A 23,099-nucleotide genomic window follows, 5' to 3' on the forward strand; every position below is an offset into this window, starting at 1 on the left:
AACTTCATCTTTCATATTTTGCACACACAAAAAAAATCATGATAAACCAGACAGACCACGAAATACGGTTTCTAGTTAACTGAGCAATTTCTCGGTGATTTCCTTCCAAGGTTGCAACCGAGTTTCCACTATTATTTCTATTAGTAGCAACAGTATTATTATAAGCTGTTCAGTTTATGGTGTTAATGTTAGCATCCGTGATAAGTGAATATTGAATTAGTGAAATCATAAAATTTTCCATTTTACTAGTACCCAAAAGCATGGTTATTAGCTTCTCACTGAGCGAAATTCCAGGTAACATAATGCATATATTATTGCATAATAATTAATATTACATAATATATTTTCAAACAACATCCATATCTAGAAAAAAAAATATCAAAAAAATCCAACATCTCAGCAAACGCTAGCAACAACTTTAAAAAATAAAAAAATAAAAAAATAAAATAAAATAAAAAATCGAAATACGATTTCAAAAGGGCCAAATATAGAAAACACCTTTATAACCGACAGATCACTACAGATTCCTTATTCAGATCACTGATGTATCTTCTGTTTATCTATGCCACCTTTCTCACATCAGGATAGTAATCTCGCAGCATCGCTTGAAGTCATTTTGTCTCTTATTACAAGAGTGTTCTCCCGTCTTCAATTCTTGCATAGGCAACTTAAGTAAATCACTTCGTATTCTAACAACAGTGCATGCCAGCTTTGGTCTTTCGCGAAAATAAATTCTGAACAGATGCTTTATATACAAGATTTCTATTAACTTAATACTAGATGCTGTTATGCGATAATCACCAGAAGAAAGACTCGATGTAGTTTTTTTTTTTTTTCAAGCTTGTTTCCGAGTTAGCCGATCTCTGCCACAGGTCAGTAAGAGTCTTCCCCTCCAGAAAACTTTAATTTTTTTAAACCCTTCTTCTCCAAATAAATCGACCGTAGAACTCATATTATTTCAGGACTGATATGAAAATTTCGAAAACCGAGAAGTAGTTAGCATCAAAGATATATTTCTAACTGGAACTGTTACTGGACCTCACATTAGAGTTAGATTAACCCATTCAATATATTTTTCTGTTTATATTCCACATAAATATCCAACGGTTGGGGAAAATCATAAATCTATCTGATATAAGTGATTTTATTAAGCACCTAGAAACACAGCGGTTACAGATTAAATATCAAAATAAAAGTCTTAAAATAATGAAGAAGAAGAAGAAGTTTCGTTATGGATAATCAGAAGCATTTAAAAGTGATAAACGCTGTGATTCGGAAGCTCAAAGTTCGTTCTCTTTATCTTCTTGCCGCACCTTGGAAAACTATGACAGGTATACATCCTTATGTACACTAATCAAGAGCATGCGTAGTTTTAAATGTATATGTGATTTTAAGTAAACAGTTTATAAAGATGACTATATTACTCGTTTGGCCAACGGATCTTTACTGAATGACGTAATAAGAAGTGCTGGTTAAAGAAGTAGCTAATTCTGTTGTTCTATTATCGACGATCATTTCGCTCTTATAACACAACAAATATTGCGATTTTGATTTAAAAAACAAACAAACAATAAAACTATGAATTCATAAACAATGTAAATCCATGTTTAGGATGAATATGAAATATTTTCAATTAACAAAAAATATTTAATTTACCAGTATGCTGAGTATATCATCGTTGTGAAATAATAAATCGCTAACCAAGGCAGCTGTGTAAGTTGATCAAACTTTGCGGTTTCATTCTCTGCAGAATTTATTTGAAAATGTTTGTAGAGAGAAAAAAAAAGAGAAAATATAATAAACCTACATATGCAGCGTACTGATTTACTAGTTTATAAATAACATATAATGTCGTTGTCACCGAAGTGAATAATGCTGATCGATCGCAGAGCAGCTTTTACACATGAAAAGCAGTCATTCAAATGTAAAAGTGTACGTCTAAGTTTACGCATATGCTCGCGCGCGCGTGCACACACACACACACACACACACACACACACACACATGCTACATGCACGCACACAAACATGTTTTGTAGTAGCAGGCAATTACGAAACGTTTCAAACGTTGACCAGGTCCTTGTCTCACACCCAAAGTCTCGCTAGAGGAATACAAAATGCACGAGCGCCTGTCTTATATAAACGAGACAGGTACGGTGAAGACCACCCGAGAGCAGTGGCGATGAACGCAAATCTCAAATGAGCGAAATTCTTGACACTTTTTAGCATTTGTGCAGAGAACAGGCTTACCGCTGGACGATTCGAAGGAAATGTTTGCAGAAAGATCTGCAAGACTGACAAACAAAGATAAACTGAGAATGAATAAACGCGATATATTTAAAAAATTTAATCTTCGAAGAAAAACTAAAAGTTCCCTAAGAGAAGAGTTACTGGAACTCTTAAATTATCTCAACATCAGGTATAACATAGAAGTTGCTGCTTATCTACTGAAGTGAAACATAATATCAATTAGAGATTCATAGTCTGTGAATCATCTAAAACAGAGCAGTACTACGACAGACATGTCTGCTCTGGACTCTCGTGCCATATATCACATTTTTAAACAGCTAACTGGTCATTATACGCTTCATAATGTTTAGACTTATGACGCCTACATTAGCAGTTGAGTGCGGGACGAAAACCTAATTCTCACCGTTGTCTACGGCAAAGCTTGGCCACCATGCGTTGGGACCTATTAGTTTCTCTTATAAATTATAGCGTTCGCTGCTTCTCCACCCAAGTAGTGTGGACTATCCCCCTAATAACCGTCATCCAACCTTTATTGCTATGTCCGGTTGAGAACACAACTTACAATTTTCGTGCCTTAAACTGCATTCATGCACCCTTCAATCACACTATGGAGACCTATGTTGCAGGGGAAATTGAATCATCTTTCTCAGCGTTTCTGTGGAATAGTTTTTGAAAAATGGAAAGCTGATGCAATGCAGAAATTGACAGGGCATGACATCATTAAGAAATGATAAAGCGTGGTGCAAATTGGGAAAGAGAGAATCGATGCGATAAAAAAAAAACTGTACATCACATCCATATTTAATTTATTTGGAAAAAAGTAGATATGAAATTTAGCAGTATTCTAATACAACTTGCAGTAGTCAAATGAACGTAGGTAGCAAACTTAAACAAAAAATAACGTTCTTTTGAATAAGGTAAATCCTGGAAAAAAATTGTCAGGTGCAAATAGCATGAAAATCGTGTATTTACACAAAGATTTCGAGTGTGACTTTTGAAAAGGTTATCACATGTCAAGTCCTGCAAAATATAACATGTTTCCTTGAAACTGAACATGTTCGAGAACAACATCATCCCCCTCCTTCTGACCGAAGAACCGTTAGTGTAGTAGAAGTAGTAAGCAGGAGAGCCAAAAATCTGTAGCACTTTAAGTGGCAGAGATATCTTTCTACTGGATTTTTTTTCCTGTTCTAAGCGTGTCTGTGCAAGACAATCTGCGATTACTCAACTGTGTTTGAGTGGAACCCTGAGTGGCATTTCCTAAGTGTACGACAAATTGAGATATCGTAGTCTTCCTTATCTATGCGTCAATAACACCGAGATAGGAAGACACAACGTGGGAGAATGCTTCACCATCAATATTTGATTGTCCCTTATTGAGAACACAAAAGGGTAAACTCGTGTTAGGAGCAGACACACAAAGAATTAAATAAATAAATTTTTAGCACGAATGCTTTCTTCTTTTGCTCCAATTAGATACCATACTTTTCTTGGTCTAGCACATGATGTTTAATACTTTTAAGTTCGTTAAGATGACGGCATGACCACCATATATTTAGCACGGAGAATTAGTTTTATTAAAATAGCAATAAAACTCAACTAGCTTCTTGAGTCGTCGGAACATCATCAGCAGAAAAAGTCTTATATTAATTGACTAAAAACTACTATAAAAAAATTAGGACTTCAACAGTCTAATATATATGACACAGCGAACACAGTTGAATTAAACAATGTGTGCGTAACGGAACAAGAGCTAGTTAATGCCGACATAATGATCGTACGTGTCATATCCAAAGTCCATGGATATAACATTTTTAATAAATACCGACCAAACCTGGAGTAGTATCAAGTCATGGTTTTTTGTTACACGGTGTGAGATACGGAGCATTTCGGAAACTCCATTTATTATTATTATTATTATTATTATTTATAAGTTATGATCAGCGTACTGCGTTTCCGAATTTTGCATAATATTGGTGGCCTGTTTGGTTTTATGAAAGGCCAATCCCGATCTATGTTATCTTAACGAACAGTTATTAAACCACAGAAATATCAGACTACAATATTTTTAAGTATTATTTCATGTTAATTTTAATAAGTTCTATTTAATTAAGTTTCTATTTCTACTGGTATTTTATTATCTGTATTCATTATTATTATTAAGAATATTTAATCTGATTATTATAATGCTATATACTGTATAATAATAATAATTATCTATTCTAATAACAAGTTTAGTTTGTCGATCGGTTTGTCCGATAATGAGCTGAGCATTGGTCTTTCTTTTCATATTATCGTTTTAACATAGAATGTGTTCTTCTTTTACTAGAAACAATACATGTTAGCAATTATGTATTATGTTAGCAAGTTATGGTTAGAAACTTTTTTTTATTTATTAGAATTGAACTTTTTCACATTCTTTTCCGTTTTTTTTTTATTTAAGAAATATTAAATGACTGATAACATGGCATCCATTCTCGACATGACATGCTTATCATATGTAAGTGGATGTAAATAATGCTGAAGGATGTTTGTGACAAAAAAAAAAGATTCTGTGATGAATCAAACAATACCTTCTGTGTGCTTAAAAGATATTAAATTCTTATAATAATTTCTCTACACATGCAATTTTATTCTACAGGATATATTTTAACGTCGGTGATCAAAATTATAAGATTCTATGCTTTGTTTTGGAGTTGTGTCATCTGCGTTTTTTTCACAACTTAAGTTTGGAGATGCATGGGGTTCAATCTGTAGGTTGAACTGTTATGTATCAGTAGTGTGAGATCCCTCAAAAAGTACCAATGTTTAGTGTCTCTTAATGGATCGCTTGGTAGTACTTTAACAATACGGTAATAACATATTCACAGACAGCGTAATCACTCTTCATGGCTATCGCAGTAAACTATGAGCCATAAGGAAAACAATTCAGTAGAATAAAGCATGAGATGAAAAGCCAAACGGCTATTTTTTTCTTGCAAAGTTGATAAATTAAGGGGATAAAAATCCCTTATTGTTTTTCAGCCAGTATGCGAAACTCTAAGATCGAAAACTACGATCTAAGCGTTTCATGCCGACGAACTATCAGCGAATCCAAGCGTAAGTGACCACTTGGTAGTACCACACCAAGGCAACTCGATGCATTGGTGTGGTACTACCTTAGATCGTTTAGATCGTAGTTTTCGATCTTAGAGTTTCGCATACTGGCTGAAAAACAATAAGGGATTTTTATCCCCTTAATTTAGAATAAAGCATGTTTAAATTAAATCACAAACTGTATTTTTAATATCATTAATTAACATTAAACATCATAAGTGCTGGAATACAGAATAAATGTTTCGAATACATGTTAAGATATACCGAACATCATTATTATTGGCTTTTAACAAAGTTCCAGAAATTCCTTCAGCAGTTGGATGTGCATACATCACTTGAATACAGTTGAATTGAAACTCCGCCGATGAATACTCCCCCCCCCCCCTCTTTCTCCATTTTTGAGAGAAGCAGAGTTTGTTATGAGAACCCTTCTAAAATGAACATGTCTATAGCTGGAGTATATTTTTAATCACTTACACATTGTCTGAAAATAACCGCTGCTGAAAACACTGCAATATCTTTCCATATGATTTCTTCTGTACGTCATGAATAAATAAATATAACACAAATCGATTACATTTCCAAGTTGTTGTATTTATATTATGCAAAAAATTCTGATTAAAGCATAGGAAACGCTGTTTCTCTGGGATATAACGTAAGCATCTCAGACTTAAGTGTTAAACGTAATTCTTTGAATAGAAATACGACGAGTTAAGGATCATCCTTCCACTCTCGCCATCCCCTTTAAATGAAAAAAAAAAGTTGTGTGATCTATATACAGTGCGAAAAATATTGCAGTGTGGCATAGCATAGTTTATAGAAGTATGAATAGAGAAATTTATAGAGAATAAGATTACAAAACAACAACTCACGCACATAAAAGCGATTACATGAAAGTGAGATAACTTGCCATAATTATTTTCTTTGGCTTCCACTTCCTCTATGTCCTTTAGTTAGCCTATAGAGAATAAGAGCATTGAAAGTATTACTGTGGATGTCTAAGTTGGTAACCCAATCAGTTCGGTTAACTTTTTCTGAAATATTACTCTTGGAGGTCTTTGCTTGCTTTCTTTAATAAAGGCAGCATTAAGAATGTTATCTTGCCAATTATATATATATCTCACTACTGATCAAAGGCATGTTGTTCCAAAGTTAATACTGATGATATTAACTACGCGTTGAATGGTGATGTTCCGAGCTTGGGAACATCATCATGGTCTTGAATGTTGGTGTTTGTAGTGATGAGTTTTGATTAGTTAGGCTTTTTATGGAAGTGAAGAGCATTGGTCTTTCTTTTCACTATGCCTTGGTTCCTACATCGATAGGCTAACTGGCATCTCATTACTGAAAATCATTTACTTCTGAATGTCTTCTTCCCCATCTCATTCTGTTTTCTAGGACTTCAGATTCAATGCTATTGACCGACATTCCAATCAATGTTGCATTTTACACAGATTTTTTACGTAGTTTTGGGAAGTCTTCATGTTAGAGTCGATTAGAACCATATCATCTGCAAAGCAAAGATTTCTTATGTGCGTTTGGTCTGCCGAATCTTCAAAAGCTATTCAGTACCCATTTTCTGTGAGTCTGAAAACGTATTCAAGGATAATGATAACACGATATGGTGCCAACGAGTCTTCCTGAAGAATTCTAATGGAAAGAAGAAAACACTCAACCATTTTCCCAATAAATAATTACTCTTGCCTGTTAATTCTGTTATGGTTCTGCTATTGCTTTAATTATTTTCAAAGATATGCCATAATTAACTCAGAATTGTGACATTGCTTGTCATTTAACATCTCTTGTCTGTTGATAACGTGTGACTCATAAGTGCATAACATGTTATTTCCAAAATTATTTTTAAAATATTACGCGCTACGAATTATGATAGGATGCTGCCCAACGGATATGATTTTTTTTTTGTAAGACAAGATGTTAGCATTGTATATGAGAATTTAACATCTCGCATGTTATATTAGAATCTCACATTTAACATCTCACATGTGTATATGAGAGTTTAGCATCCAATTTAACCAAGAATTTATTTAGCCAGCCCCAAACCTATGTAGATACTAAAATGTACATAGGTGTATAACCTTTCGTGTATGTGAGGATTGTTATAAAATATACAGGGAAAATAGATCTGTACACGCATAATAAGAAGAATTATAGATTTATGGCAGCATTAAGTAATTAAATAAATTACACAGTTATTGCATTTTTGCACATCAATAATGATATCACGAGTATAGCATTACCTATCACTGTGAAGAATATAGTAAGTTGTATTAAAGATGTGAAGGATACAGTGAGAATGCAAGAGTCGTCATTAAAATAAATGGACTATTCTCATTATAAAACATTTTTATTTTTATTTTTTTTCACAGTGGAGGTTTTAAATGCTTGAAGAAGAATGGTGTTTGTGGTTGGTTCAGTGTCAAGGTATCTAGATATAGAAGCAAAGCAATGGAGAATTAAGACATCTATCTGTCAAGTGCACATTCTTGGAAAAATTTCTCTGTTCGGGAAGGAAAAACTAGAGTTACATGGAAAACAAAAAATTTTCATCTGAAAGCGGCTTACTGACTGTTAGAAAGGTTTAGAAAACATTCTTTGAGTCTGTGATAAGATTCGGAAAATTGGAAAAAAGGACGATCTCAGACTAAACAAGTCTGAAGGTGAATATAAAGCATTTCATTTCTTAAAAGAAAATTCACTGCACTAATTCTGAGCAGTTCGCATTCAATCTCATTCAGCATAACATAACAATTTTCAATGACTAACTACTAAACTGTTATTTTTTTCAACCTTGTAGCAGATCATAACATTGATGGGTGAATATTTGCAACGTATTTTAAATAACCATACGAATACATTCGAACTGTTTCTTCCAATATTTTCGAATATCATGTGATGAGTAAACCTTTCATCTACATCCCGATTTTCAAAATATTTAAATTAGTATAAACGTTTTTAGACAATTACAATATAATTTGAGCAGCCTAAAAATATTACTAAACAAACAAGCACACTGCCACACCATTCCACAGTGCTTTTCTTCCTTAAGTTGATTACGGTTATATGACTAAGTTAAGTCGAAAGTTAATAGATATGATCCGGTTACATCCGCTCACTTAACCATAAATGCCACCATAAATGAATCTGTTAAAGCTCATTCAAGAACATGTTTTCGGGGACATTAAATGGCAGTTAAAGAAAAATGGGAAGGGAGGCAGTTGAGTCAGCCTTTTGTCAGTGGCTTATACTTGTTAATGGTAAAGACGTGCAGATTAGCAGAGACAACTCTATTGTAAGGCAATAACAAGTTTTTATGTGTTATTCACTCGATGTTTCTCACGGTCAGCGCATAATGCCTTGTTTCTCCTTCATCCGGTATGGCTGCGACGTACATGCACATGTCTAGCAAATTAATTGAGTTATTTCAGTTTACTGGAAACAGGTTAGTTATAAGAAATGGAAAAAAAGAAACTACAATGGGGAAAAAACACCCACACCAACATTTTTATGCCATTAAAAATATTTCGGACTAAAGCTTTTATGTACTCTTACGAGCTATTTGAACCAGACCTACTATTCTGTTCCCCCAACTTTCCATTTAGCAAACTACATACCAAGATGAGGCTTAAGGTACGCATCAGTGAACGTGTATTGAATTAAGATCCCACGGAGTGTAGCTAAGCTCTTAAGTGGTTTGTTATTTGCAGGCTAAGAGTACAGAATGTAAAACGAAAGAAAGAAGAAAAAAGAACGAACTCTTAGAGAGGATTTCCAGGACGTTGTTTTTATTGGCTTCTAACCAATGGGAATCGATTTTGTTTACTAACTCATAATGCTTTTTCCTTCTTTTTTTTGTAACATGATCGGAAATGGAAGTAATGCGTCTACCCTGGCGGTACATTTTGGATTAGGGAATTTAGTCATCTTTCAAAAACTCTGTGTAGGTCGAACTAAAATCTCTCATATCATCAGACTTTTCTTGGTCCGCAATACGTCTGACAGTAGTAGAAGCGATTTAAATTTGAGACAATGATGATATTAAACGAGACTGATAACGGCTCGGCCTTGAGATGCTGAATACTAAGAAAAACAAAGGAGGCTCGTTTGCGGGCGTGTGATAAAATAAAGTTAATCGGTTGTTACTTATCTTCCTTTTGTCACACAGTTTGTTGCCTCCACTTCGATCTTTGTTCATTCAACTCCTTCATCAGTATATAATAGGCTGAACTTTTCGTGACTTGAATTCTTCAATAAATTATATTAGAAAATAAATTATATAATTTACTTTTATTTTGCAACAAAGTAGAAAAATCTTTCTACAGCTTTTTTCGATCATTATTGTTTCTAAAACATTTCTATTGACGTATTAGAGTTTCGATTCGATTCATATTTACAAACTGAAAAAAAAAAAAAAAAGACGAAGCGACTAAAGTTTCAGTATATTATACGACATATATAACTGTATAAACTAAATTAAACTTTTCGGCGGCAATGCTCGCCAGAGTCCCGTTTGTGGAAACAGGCTATATCGCAGGAAGGTGGAGATCACTTGACTGCGAGAGGCTATATGTTGCGCTTCGACAGGCCTTTAGTAGCCCAAACAAGCAGCAATTTGATTAATAATGACTAAATCTAAATGTGCTATCATTTTGAAACGCAACTAATTGCCAAATGGTAGGAGTAGAATTTATTGCTGAATAGAAACATAATAGCATATTCATCACATCACCTGCGTCTTACTCCCCCCCCCCCCCCATTTTGGATCCGCATTTGGGACCAATACACTGTGATTAATGTGCTTACTTAATGCGCAAATTTTGTAAAAATTATCTGAGTACTGCAATAATTTCAGAATCAAAAATAATAACTGCTCATGGATGTTATCATCATTGTTCTTTATCTTCCTCTAGCCCTTGATGACAGACCTATTTTCCATTCAAATATATCCTCGGACCAGTTAACGCAGAGGTGATCAGCAAATGTACAGACAGTTATTATTATTATTATTATTATTATTATTATAACGGTGTCTCCATGGAGTCAGAAGACTCATCGCGGGAGACCCTACATGGACACACTAACCATTATTCACGCATTACTTCCATTAACTTCCACGTATTCATCACCCTCCAAGCAAAAAATCTAGTCCTAACACCCTTGCTAACCACACTCTTACACAATCTCCATGGATGACCCTTCGTTCTCTCCCAGAAAAGAATCCTCAGTATCAATCCAATAAAACCCCCTTTAATAATTTATATGCCTCTATCATATTTCCTCTCTTACATCATTTGTTCAGCTAGGTTTTGGAGCTCACAGACTTGCAACAATCTTTGTAACTCGCCTCTGGATCATCTCCACCATGTTCTTCAACAACCATGTAATTTGATGTGATGTTTTGGAAACATTTGCAATATGCCATCTAAACTTAAGTTCTCTGTCCACAATAATTCCGTCAGCTTCTTGAAGTTCAGTTCCATTAATATAGTACACAGTATGTGATCTCATCCTCCCGAAGTGCACCACCTTACATTAAGTCATGTTAAACTGACAGCCATTTACCATAGCCCATACCGCCAGCCTATTTAAGTCATCCTGCAAGATATCTACATCACTTGAATTGACTATAGCTCTTCCAATTTTGCATCAACAAACAACTGGATATTTCCTTTCCAATTATTTCCAATATCATTAATGTACAAATTAAACAACAGAAGACCAAGTACCGAGCAGTGAGGTACACCACTAGTCACCTGCCTTCTCTTGCACTCAGCTCCTCCATAAACCACTCTTTGATATCTGTCCATCAGGCCATCCTCTAATCCAAATGACCAGCTTCGGATCCATTCCCATTTGCTCCGATTATGCAACACAGTTCCGTATGTGGAATCCCGACAAATACCTTTGCAAAGTATAGCAGTATCACCGAGTAAGGATTTCCTTTATCCAACTCTACTGTTACTTTTATAAAGTAAGAAAGTAAGGCAACACCTACCCTTCACAAAACCATGTTGCCCCTTATAAAGTATCATATTTCTGTCCACCCAGTCCTGATTTCTAATTCTTATCAATTTCTCCAAAACCATAACCTTAACCTTCTGTCTTGGAGCCTCCCTTATGTAGTGGAATTAGTTTACACTCATTCCACTCTACTGGAACTTTACCAGAACTGAGGCTTGAATTAAACAGCTTGGTCAGAGGAGTTGCTAATTCGTTTGCACATTCTCGTAACACATAGGCCGATATCCCATCTAACTTCTAACTTCTATCTCTAGACTCTCATTACTGAATGACACATCTGGCATTGCAATATCACAAACAAGATGGTACACTTTTGCAAAATGATCACCAACTCAACTATTTGATTTGCTTCTGTTATTTCTCTACCATAAACATTTTTTAAAGTCATCCTCCCATTGTTATTCCTTCTTTTACTTGTCATATAGCAAAATAACTCCTTATGATTTCTTTTGGACTCATCAGCTAGTTCCTCCCATAATTAGCTTTGGCCTTCATCAGTATACAGATCATCCTCTTTGTCTGTACCTTGTACTGCTCATGGGTATGCTGATCACCTTTTTGTTATACTTCCTCCACAACCTTTTCTTTATCTGTAATCACTGCTTAATAATACTATTCATCCATCTTACTCCTACTTGATTTCTCCTCCAGACTCTGACAATCTCCCATGCACCATCAACATCTTTCTCCTTCAAGTTCTCATGCCAAAGCACTGAATAAAAGCTGACTTCTCAGCTTGTCATAATCACTAGCCTTGTAATTTCACATAATACCCCTTCTTAACAGAATATTCAGCATTTCTTACAATCTTCCAGAATACAATCTTAACAGAATATTCAGCATTTCTTACAATCTTCAGGTCAAGACCACAGGATCGCTTTCCCCAAGTGAAAACAGTGTAACTAAATTGGTTCTTGATATGTTTTCTGATGCTATGACCAGATACAACACTCTCGAACCTCTTCTCCTTTCCATTACATGCTGCCTCAGGTAGTTATCTCTTAACAACTGAATAAACTCCATTTCCTTCCTTACTTGTGACCATTACTTCTCCCAATCAATAATAATTACTCGATCTTCTCTCATCATGCTAATTTGCCAATGCATACCATCTACATTCTCCCTCATGCCCCCCTAGATTATAGAAGCAACCGATTATAGATTTCATCCTGTTGATCTCTATCTCACACCAAATAGCCTCAAATGAACTGCCCTCTGCATACCTGTCCTCTTGATGTACTTCTACCCTTTTTGGCTATAACTCTTCGTCTATCATTAGCAAAACCTCTCTCCCATTCTGTCTTCACTGTCCTCCCTGAAAATACTATATCCCTTACATTCTATCCCTATAACCATATCATTCTTAGTTAACCAAGTCTCACTAATTCCTATAATTTTTGGCCAAGTTGTACTAACTAATGCCAAAAATTCTTCACACTTATTCCGACACTTCTGGCATTAGTATACATAAATTGCAATGCTCCATTCCTCCCATAAACAGAGTACATCAGCAATCTCTCCCAAGTTAAGTATTCCTAAAAACTACCGATCCGTACATAACACCTCACAACATAATTATAATTACATAATCACATCGAATTCTCATTGGATAGCGGAAATTAGAGATGCGACTCTTCATGTAACAGTGCATGTAAGCTATCACGCGGAATGAAACTTATCTTTTTCCCCTCTCTTTGTTAGCATACTCGACTATATACTTGTATCGAAATGCTGATGAAGTTATCAACATTTCGATCATCAGCCAGTACGAATCTAATTTCTAATGATTTATTTAATTAGACCAAAATAAATTTTACTTTGCACTGCAAATTTAATCCTTCATCATTACTCATATTTTAATTTCCGATTTCTAACATATTGCGCATTTATGCGTGTACATGTGTGTGTGTGTGTGAGAGAGAGAGAGAGAGAGAGAGAGAGAGAGAATTGCCAACTAACGATGGCAATTAGAGCAATATTTTAGAGATAATGATAAATACCGTCTTAGATTGTGTGTCACGTGCCATTTGTCGTTAATTTCAGACACATTTTGAACTATAGTTACTGTGCCACTTGTAGATTTCTGGGAGTGAGAGATGAATTTTTTTGCGTTTTTGCGAAGGCAATTATCTTCCTCTGGTCCTTTCTGAGCGACACATTATGTGCCATTATGCGCTCATTACATCCAATTAAATATAATTAGTTCCCACTACTGGGACTGATGTAAGATAGTGCCATATATAAGACTTTAATAACTTGGCTATGTTTCAACTATCGAGTCGCTAGTCTCTACTAACACATATACACACTTACTCGCTACTGTAAAATTCGAAAATGTTGCCATGAGGCACAAACGATCTAAAGAATAATACTTGTGTTGACTGAAATATTCGTAAGGTGTTGCATTCTTATAAAATACACAATTTTTTAAATAGGAGGGGCATTTTTTAGAAAGAAAAATCCATGTGAAATTCTGACAGGTCCACGTTATTCACACTAACTTGATATCACGTGTGGCCGTGCGTGACAAGATCTACTACATCACAGCATTGTCACAAATAACTGAAGAGAAATGTTGCATGCTTGCCAAGATGGAGGGGGGGGGGACAAGACTGTAGCTTAGAGTGTTAAAACATGGAGACCAGACCACGTTAATTTTAACCATATAAAATCTTTAACTGGCTTTCCATTAATTAGCTATTTTTAAATTCGCTTAGGTTAGTAGACTTCAATTTGATTAGATAAAATTGTAACCTGGTGTTATAATTAAAGTAATTAAATAATTTAATTAGCTGAACTCAAATAAAAAATGCTGTTTACTGATTGTTTCAACTGCTTAATTTAGAAGCTTCAGGGAGCGAAAAGGAAAACTTCGTTGTAACAAATATTATATGCATAGTGATTTAATTAGTTGAAAAGAAAGATAGAATATCCTTAATTAGTTACAAATATGGAACATTTTATATCTTTTTAAAATCTGAAGTTTAATAATCATGGAAAATGATTATGGATACAAGCAATTTTTTGAAGAACCTCATTATAGAAAGAAATACAAGGTGAGCTTTTGTTTAAGTTTCATACCGCTTGTGCAAATCTACATATCACAAGATTTAAAAAATTATGTATGAGTGTATTAATCTATACATCGTAAATGGTTACTTATGTAATCTTCATTTAATCGTAAGTTAATCCTAAACAACTAAACATGTGTTTTTATGCACATCTCATGTACGACAGTTGTAAACCTGTAATACATTAGTATCATGAGTAAATTAGTGATTAGATAATCTAAGAATACTAATCCAGAGACAAACTACAGAACTCTTTTCAGTCGTATTAAGTAGAGCGGTGGTCTCATATAGGACGATGAATATCTACCACCTAAAAAAATTACATTTATATAGCAGATGAAAAATTACAATTTTCAATTAATTAATTTAAAATTATATTGGGTTGCCTAATGGATTAAGACTGCAGTTGCAAAAATAGCAAATAACTCTCTTCATTATAAAAATTAAGCATTTTATTACTTTATAAGTAAATAGATGATACGAAGTACTGCAGAATACATTTCAGCCCAGTTTACACCAGAGGAAAGAGTAAGAAAATGAAAGGTGGGTCTTTTAGTTCTAGCATTTATGGTTGAGAAAAACAACCCTCCTTACACAAATATTCTGTATTAATTACGCTTCATTAACGAATAATCTATTTTGTACAAATAAGCTATCGTCATTTTGAAACAACAATGCTTTTTCTATATTCCTTCCAGGTAGAAGTGTCCCTGAACTTCATTCCAACATCTTCACAAATTCTTCAAACGTTCCAGTGTGTGTGTGTGTGTGTGTGTGTGTGTGTGTGTGTGCGCGCTGCCAGTTTGCTTTCTTTGAGGACAAAAAACTCGCAAAACAGACAAACAGGGTGGTAACTGGGGGGAAAAATCTCCACCACCGCAAGACCGGCCAATTCACCTTTAGTTGAAAAGCCCAGATATATTTCGCATATGGCCAGAATTGACTGAAATGCGATATGTAGAGGTATCTGTGAAGAGTAAAATCTCCATCCTTCCGACTTCCTTCATCTTGTCCAATCGAGATGAAATTCCAGGGGAAGCATAAATAAGAAATCGCCACATGTATTTTCCACGTTTGTCGAACGAATCGACCTACAGAGGTACCTGCGGAGAAATTTGTTATTGTGGTTGTTGTTGCAGCTGTCACTGTTATTTGGGATTACGGCCGAAGCGACTAAGGCCATAAGGCAAGTGCATTATGTCTGTTAATTGCATGTGGTTCATCCCGAAACATAGGCCGGTTTTCATATTTTGCGGGAGGAAAAAAATCCCCCTCCTCTGTATGCGACCGTCTAACTCACATTCATCTGAAAAGCTCGGAAAGTGTTTTTCGCCTGAAGCGTCGAGATTAAACAGTTGAAACAATCAGTAAACAGCATTTTTATTTGAGATTCGAAAACATGTGTTTTTCCAACCAGAAGGACGGAGGAAGTGCCTTCTTTAATTCAACCCAACTCCTACAGTTTAGTCCAGGTGAGCTTAATTTTCTCAGAGGCTTCCAGCAACATAAGAAGCATCATCATCAAATTCCTGACATATATCCTCGTAGAGGAAGTACAGGAAACCTAAGAAGTTATATTTCAAATTTGGTCGACATCAGCTGAATGGTGCGACCTGTAGAAGTATTTACATGAAAGAGAGAAGAAGCAATGATCTTTGGTGAGGCTTGGCTTACTTTTTTTTATATGAAAACCTCGGGTAACATTTCCCTTAGTTTCTAGAAAAATTTCTATTCTGTGAAATTGATACTGCACATTTTCAATTTCTTGTATAACACCTCCACTTTCACGACCTTATCATGGATGATAATTGTGTAACTACTCTGATTATTAGTGAGAGGATTAATAATAATGATACAAAAAATGTACAAACACACAATGATATGAAATGAAAACGTAAATCGTGCTAAACATAGCAATTGAATTATTTTTTATCTCTTTACTGATAATTAGCAATATGTGTATCAGAGGCTTTTAATTTTTCCATTATACTTTCTTCTTTATTTTTTAGACAACATTCTGATTTAAATTAAATGAATACATTCCGGTTAAAGGTGAAATATGAAGTGAAATATGAATATATGAAATATCGATTTTCTGATTTCTTATTTCAGATATGCTTTTAGCTAGTATGGATATCTGAATAATCACTTCGTGAGTTCACTTTCCATAATATAACTACGTGATTTTATTTTCGTGTTTGTCTACCTTTGTTGTGAAACCCTTTCACGACGATGATGACAATTGCCTTCAACAGTGAAGGTGACCAGAAAGGTATTGGCAGACGACAGCTATGACATATGGCTGCAAGCTGTTTGTAGTTTGATTATTTAGGAAAGGTGAGAGAGGAGACGTAAATCACATTTTGTTCCCACAGACCTGTCTGCCACACGCGTAAATCTCCTGTCCCCAGCTTCAGTGATGGGCCATAGCCACTGACTCACGTAAACACTACCCAGTTTAACGGCTTCGTAAACTGGAGACGGTTTTGCGGACTAAAGAATGAAACCGTTTTGGCCGGCTGTTCCAGCCTCGTCCAGAAGCTACTACTGTCTCAACACTACCTCAGATTATTACGTTTCTCTCTCTCTCTCTCGTTCCTGATATGGATGGCATAATGGTGTAGATGTGTGGATTTTTGCGGGCGAAGAGTGACACTTCCGGCTAAAATAAACTTAAATGGGTTTTGGGTGTTGTGGCGTTTGTATTTTAATATCTTGTCTGATGTTCTGGATCACTTTGCAGACCCTTCTGTTTCTAGAAAAGAGACAACAGTGAGAGAGAGAAAGAAAGAAAGACTTCTCTCTCTCTCTCTCTTTTTCTCTGTGTATGAGTGCGTGCGTGCGTGCACGTGTGTGTGTGTGTGTGTGTGTGTGTGTGTGTGTGTGTGTGTGTGTGTGTGTGTGTGTGTGTGTGTGTGTGTGTGTGTGTGTGTGTGTGTGTGTGTGTGTTGCACTAAGGAAGCAAAATTTGCGATGCTTAATTTTATTACGTTATTTTTTTTAAAATTATTATTCTTATGCCTCTCCATTCTGGAAGCTAATTACAAAATAATCTATTTAGGTACAGCGGAGAAGGCCCATCCTTATTAAATAAATTTGAAGTGTAAAAAACGCTGTTTAATGAAAAATGCACTCACACATATATACATATCTACATGCAAAATATTCTATGTCTGAACGACTTTATATCTTAAGTGATGTTTAGTGAGATAGAAATAGTTTATCACACATATCTGTGTTCACCAACATCTTTTATTCGTGAGTTTTGACACATCACGTTTTAGTTTATTTGCTCAGCGAACCGAAAGGGATTTACCTGTTCATGATTTAATCAAATAAGACATTAAAATACAAACGCCCAAACCTATTTATTTTAGCCGGCAGTTATCATTCTTAAATATCACAAAATCAAGCGGCTGCGGCTAAGGTAGACGAAAGAAACATTAGCATTGGACCAGAGGGTTTTAGAAAAGTCATACTGAGCTAGATATCCTAATATCTAGATCGGGAAATACTGGCATAAGAGATGAAGATATAAAATATAAGAGATAAAGGCGTTCAGGCATTGTCTATATTTGCATCAATATAGGTATGTATAAGTACTTTCTCAATAACTCAAGACGTTTGATACTTCAGAGTCTTTCAGCAGAGTATCCGAAAAATAAACTCTAAAGCATCAGTTCACTGAACTGCATTGTGATCAAGCATGATGGATACATAGCTTCTCATTGTCCATGCAATGTCTTTGTTTCTTCCATCCACGTTAGGCAACAGATATTAGGCTAACAGATAATAAACCTGCACCTATATGCATAATGCAATACAGATACGACAAAATATAAAAGTAAACAAAAAAAGTAATCAAAAACTTGTAAAGAAAAGTTCCTCGTATCCCATAAAGAACTTTCGCGTACCACACTTTGGGAAACAGTGTCTTTAGTGATGTGTAGTGATTAAGAAAATCATTTTCCCAAAGTTATTACACATCTCATTCATTTTTCTTTTTCTACGTGCTCAGCAACATCTTTTATTCCTGATATAACATTTTGATTCATTTACCCAACGAACACTTACGTGATTCGCCTATTCATGATTTCTCAACCAGGTCAGGAATCGTTTTACTTAGTAAATTTTTCCTTATTCATGTCTTCGAATCACTTCAGCTTGGACTTAATACTTATTCAATAACATGTATCAACTATCTTCATAGTTTAACACATTCCTCTCCAATTCTCTGGTACACCTCATATTTCTCTAAGAAACTTCATCTCGATTAGCCATTCTTCACTTACTACTTTCCTCTAACATACAGATTTTCTTTATAAGTCAACGATAAAATGTAAGTGCTGAGACAATTAGCGTCAGTGCCTATCGAATTAAAGCACAAGATGTTTAAGCCATCATATATTATCTGTCCCTCCATCAATACCCAAAGAATGAATGCTTGAAATTTCATTACATTTGTTGATGAAAAATCCTACGAAACATTATAATTCCTTTTCAAAAACATCTCATGATATACGTCCTTGCAAACATGGCGTAGCATGTTCTATAGGTGCGTCATTCAGGAATAGTTATAGAAACATGATAATTCATTTAACCTAATGGAGTGTTTCCCGCTGGCAGAGTCCAATACATGAAGGGTAAATACTAAACAAATATACTTAGTAATCAACAATGTTCAGGGAGGCCACATCATTCATCTCTTACTCTATTGGTTAAGGGGATAGAGCTTACCAGCAGAATATCATGAAAACATGTCCCATACCATCACTCCACTGCATTGCTTTGTTGTGACCAAGCATTATGATGGGTCCATGGCATCTCGCTGTTGTCGCAATGATTTTGTTCTTCTATCCACATAAAATAATAGAATCAGGATGTACAGCTCAGTAAGACCATTATGATATCCTCTGTATAATGCTAATATTTGATGGTCATTCCTTAGCCTTTTGACTTAGCTGCTTGATTTTTGTCGGAGAAACATGGTATCTTCAATGATCGTTCGCTGCTGTTCCGCATGCTTGACGATGATAAAAAGGAACTTAAAATAAAAATTAAATTAAAAATAAATAATAATAATAATAATCTCTCTCTCTCTCTCTCACACACACACACACACACGCGCGCGCGCGCACGCACGCACGAGTTAAATTTCTGTCATTTTCTCAAGACCTGTTACGATATTAAGCGGCAAACTTACTGTATTCAAAGAGCACTGTTTAATGGTCAACTTTGTGAAATTCGATGACTATTTCAAAAATTAGATCGCGATTAATGAAACTTTGACCTACGTTCGAAATCTTGCACCTGAGTGAGATGTTTTATCACACAAAAGATCATCATAAACTAGAGTCAGAGTTTGGGATTTAGGCTATACAGAACATTCCAATTTGATTCAATTTTGTTTGAAATCGAATTATTTGTATTAGCAAATTTTAGCAAAGCGATTCAAACTGATATTAATAATTCCGCACTGGTGGGCATCCTTCTTTATTTTTCATAATGGTTTTTTATTCTTCAAATGGAATAAGACAGAACTATTTTAGCATTAACTTCTCAGAAATAGATAGGCAGCCTGTCTCCATCCACACTTCGTCTTCATCAATTGTTGAGATCGTGGCTACCGTTGAATATGACAACTTCTGGACGAGGTAAATGATGCCATTTCGTGTTGTCAAATTCCATCTAGTGTTATTGTTTGGAACTATGAGTTTTACTGTCGATTTTTCCGAGTTGCAGGGATACAAACCCCAGTTTTTAAGAGGAACAAAAAAATGCTTACTTGCCGATGATCGATGTTCATCGGAAAAATGTGTATATTCTAAATCCCATATTTTATTAAATTCTACCTGACTAGCCTTACATATTGTAATAAATAATTCCAACACGTTTTTTTTCCTTTCTGCGCTAAATGGACAACTGAAACTAAAATTTAGTTTGCTGGATAAATTTTTATACGGAAAAAAAATATGGAAATGCGATATTTGGGCATGTTACGCTGCGAGAGGAAAGCTGTGTGGAGCGGAGAGTGCTGGAGATGAAGCCACCAGACAAAAGAAACAAGAGGAGATCTAAACAACGCTGCTGGAAAGCTTGGAGATCTCAAAGACTTCGAACTGCAGGATAACATGGCCCTAGACAGAAGTGGCCAGAGGAGGTTGATCCGCTGCAGCGATCCCACTTCAGCAATAATGAAGCTGAAAAAGAAGAGGAGAGAAGATAAAATCGTCAACATAAATGTGCTGTCGTGAAATACCATCTATCCACTGAATAACTGCTACGGTGGATTTTATGAGTGTCAATTCAGAGAAAGCTATGAAACTCATATAATTGATATAGGAACGTATGAAATAATTTGGAAAAATTCGGGGAGTTGTTTTTGATCTCAGAAAAGCACGTGACTCATTACAGGACTGAAAGACTTGGATTCGAAACCTACGTATTTCACGTTAACCAGGGCTCTTATGGCAAAGAAGGTAAGAATTTTTCTCCAGAAAAAACTACAACAACAAAAACGACCTGAAAGCACACGCAAATGGCAGATGTACTAACCTTATCTCATGGCCTTGGTTCTCTCAGCATAATGCTGAATAATTACAAATAATCAACTACTTCTGGAATAGACTAAGTAACCTTACATCTAAAGGGGCGTATTCTACCTTTTGCAATTATTAACCTGTTTTTCTCACTGCATGCCTCAAATTTTGCATGCAATGCCGGTGTACTTTGCAACTTAAACTTCTATGTATTAATATCATTCTGTATACTCCTCACTTCAGACTATATATGAATTTATAGTCACTTAGAAAAATAAAAAATATCGACAAGAGTTAAAAAAGAAATTCAAGATTTTTTTGTGCTACCATGCCGAGGAAACGTTTCTACATTAGGATTATTCTAAGTAGAGGAAGATCAGACTTCTCTAGATTTCGATTGAAAAAAAAAACAGTCTCGGAGTCAGTTATTTAAGACATCCGTTATAGATATAAACTGTTTAATTATATGTGCAGAGCAGTATTTGCAAACAAAAAAAAAGAACATAACTATTGTTATCGAGAAAATGAAGGACAATAGTTATGTACTGTTTTTTTTAAATACTGCTCTGCACATATAATTAAAAATTTTATATCTATAACGATTAAGATAAAATTAACTGATTCGGAGATTGTTTTTTCAGTCTAAATCTAGAGAATCCCGATCCTTCTCTACTTAGAATAATCCTAATGTAGAAACGTTTCCTCCGCATGATAGCACAAAAAATCTTGAATTTCCTTTTTAGCTCTTGTCGATATTTTTATTTTTCTGAATGACTATAAATTCACTCCAATTCCAAATTGAGCACTCTTTCTAGAATGCTACTTCCACTGCAAGTTCGGATGTACCTCACCAGAGCCACCTAATTTGTTTTATTAAGAGAGAGAGAGAGAGAGAGAGAGAGAGAGAGAGAGAGAGAGAGAGAGAGAGAGAGAGAGAGAGAGAGAGAGAGAGAGAGATACAGGTCAGTCAGTGATTAAGGATTAAAATATTTCAAACACTGGTGTGTTCAAGAGAAATGCACTTCTATAATTCCGCAAATTCCTTATACGTCTATAGGAAGGCATGTCGTTCCACCTTTGCATCCGACCACTCATGGGCTTGCGCCCATGAGTGGTCGGATACAAAGTAAGTTTGGAGTATAATTTCACAAGCCGTCTGGAAATTCATTAAAGACTCACTGAAATGATTGCATTATTTTGAATAACTTTTTATGACATGAAATGCATGAAAATTTCGACTGCAGAAATGTTTGATTCTGTAAAGAAATTCTCAACTTGTTACGACAAAGTTCAACAACTTCTCGCGTCTAGAATTATATATATGTATTAAATGGAGAAAATTCTAATTTAAAATCATAATACTTTGGTCTAATTGTCATGTGGACGTCTAGATGTGTGCTGCCATCTAGTAGAGATAATAATATTTAAGGTTGGAATTATATAATTACAAACTCAAGCACTTTATTTTGATTAATTTACAGGGCAATGGGAAGACATTTAGTATTAGATCCGGCAAGGATATGTCGGAAGACCCGCAGATTAAGAGGAAAACAGGCTACTATTTGCCAGAAGGAACCTGAGGTAGTAGTTGCTATAATGAATGGCACCAGACTTGGGATTAAAGAGTGTCAGTACCAGTTCAGAAACAGACGATGGAACTGTACAACAGCAAGGAGATCTTTGAAGAAAATTCTTATGAGAGGTGAGTTTAGCGTTACAGGACATTAAGATAGATAGACAGATAGATAGATAGTAGATAGACAGATTTTATTTTATTTTATTTTTTTATTCAACTTGTTAAAATATACATTAGACGATAGGTAACAAGGACTATTACATATTATAAGTATATAAGTATATATATTACAGAGAAAGAAACATTTTCCTTTCGGGTATACACTAGAGAATGCAATAAATGAACTCAAAATTTACAGTTCAGTTTCAGTCTGAGTTATCTTTCAGATGAAGCGTATTGTCGTCGTCAATCCAGAAGAGGGTACCAGTTGGATTCCACTCCTCTAGGAATTTCGCGAGAGTTCTTGTTTCTTTGAAGTATTCAAGTTCCAATAAAAGCCTGCTTTTTAGTTTCCGACGGAGGATATACA

At 35.1% G+C, this 23,099-nt stretch overlaps 1 protein-coding gene across 1 annotated transcript in view; it reads left to right on the forward strand.

The window, feature by feature from the left end:
* The window catches only part of Wnt6 (Wnt oncogene analog 6), a 58,298-nt gene that overhangs the window by 6,497 nt on the left and 28,702 nt on the right, over positions 1 to 23,099 (forward strand). The window contains exon 2 of the mRNA XM_090396088.1: positions 22,476 to 22,696. Coding sequence (XP_090252214.1) covers positions 22,476 to 22,696 — 221 coding nt within the window. The remainder of the gene's footprint in view (positions 1 to 22,475; positions 22,697 to 23,099) is intronic.

This window comes from Typopeltis vanoorti, chromosome 7 (genome assembly GCF_054136105.1).
Source record: "Typopeltis vanoorti isolate ZY-2024b chromosome 7, IOZ_Tvanoo_1.0, whole genome shotgun sequence".
Classification (NCBI taxonomy): domain Eukaryota; kingdom Metazoa; phylum Arthropoda; class Arachnida; order Uropygi; family Thelyphonidae; genus Typopeltis; species Typopeltis vanoorti.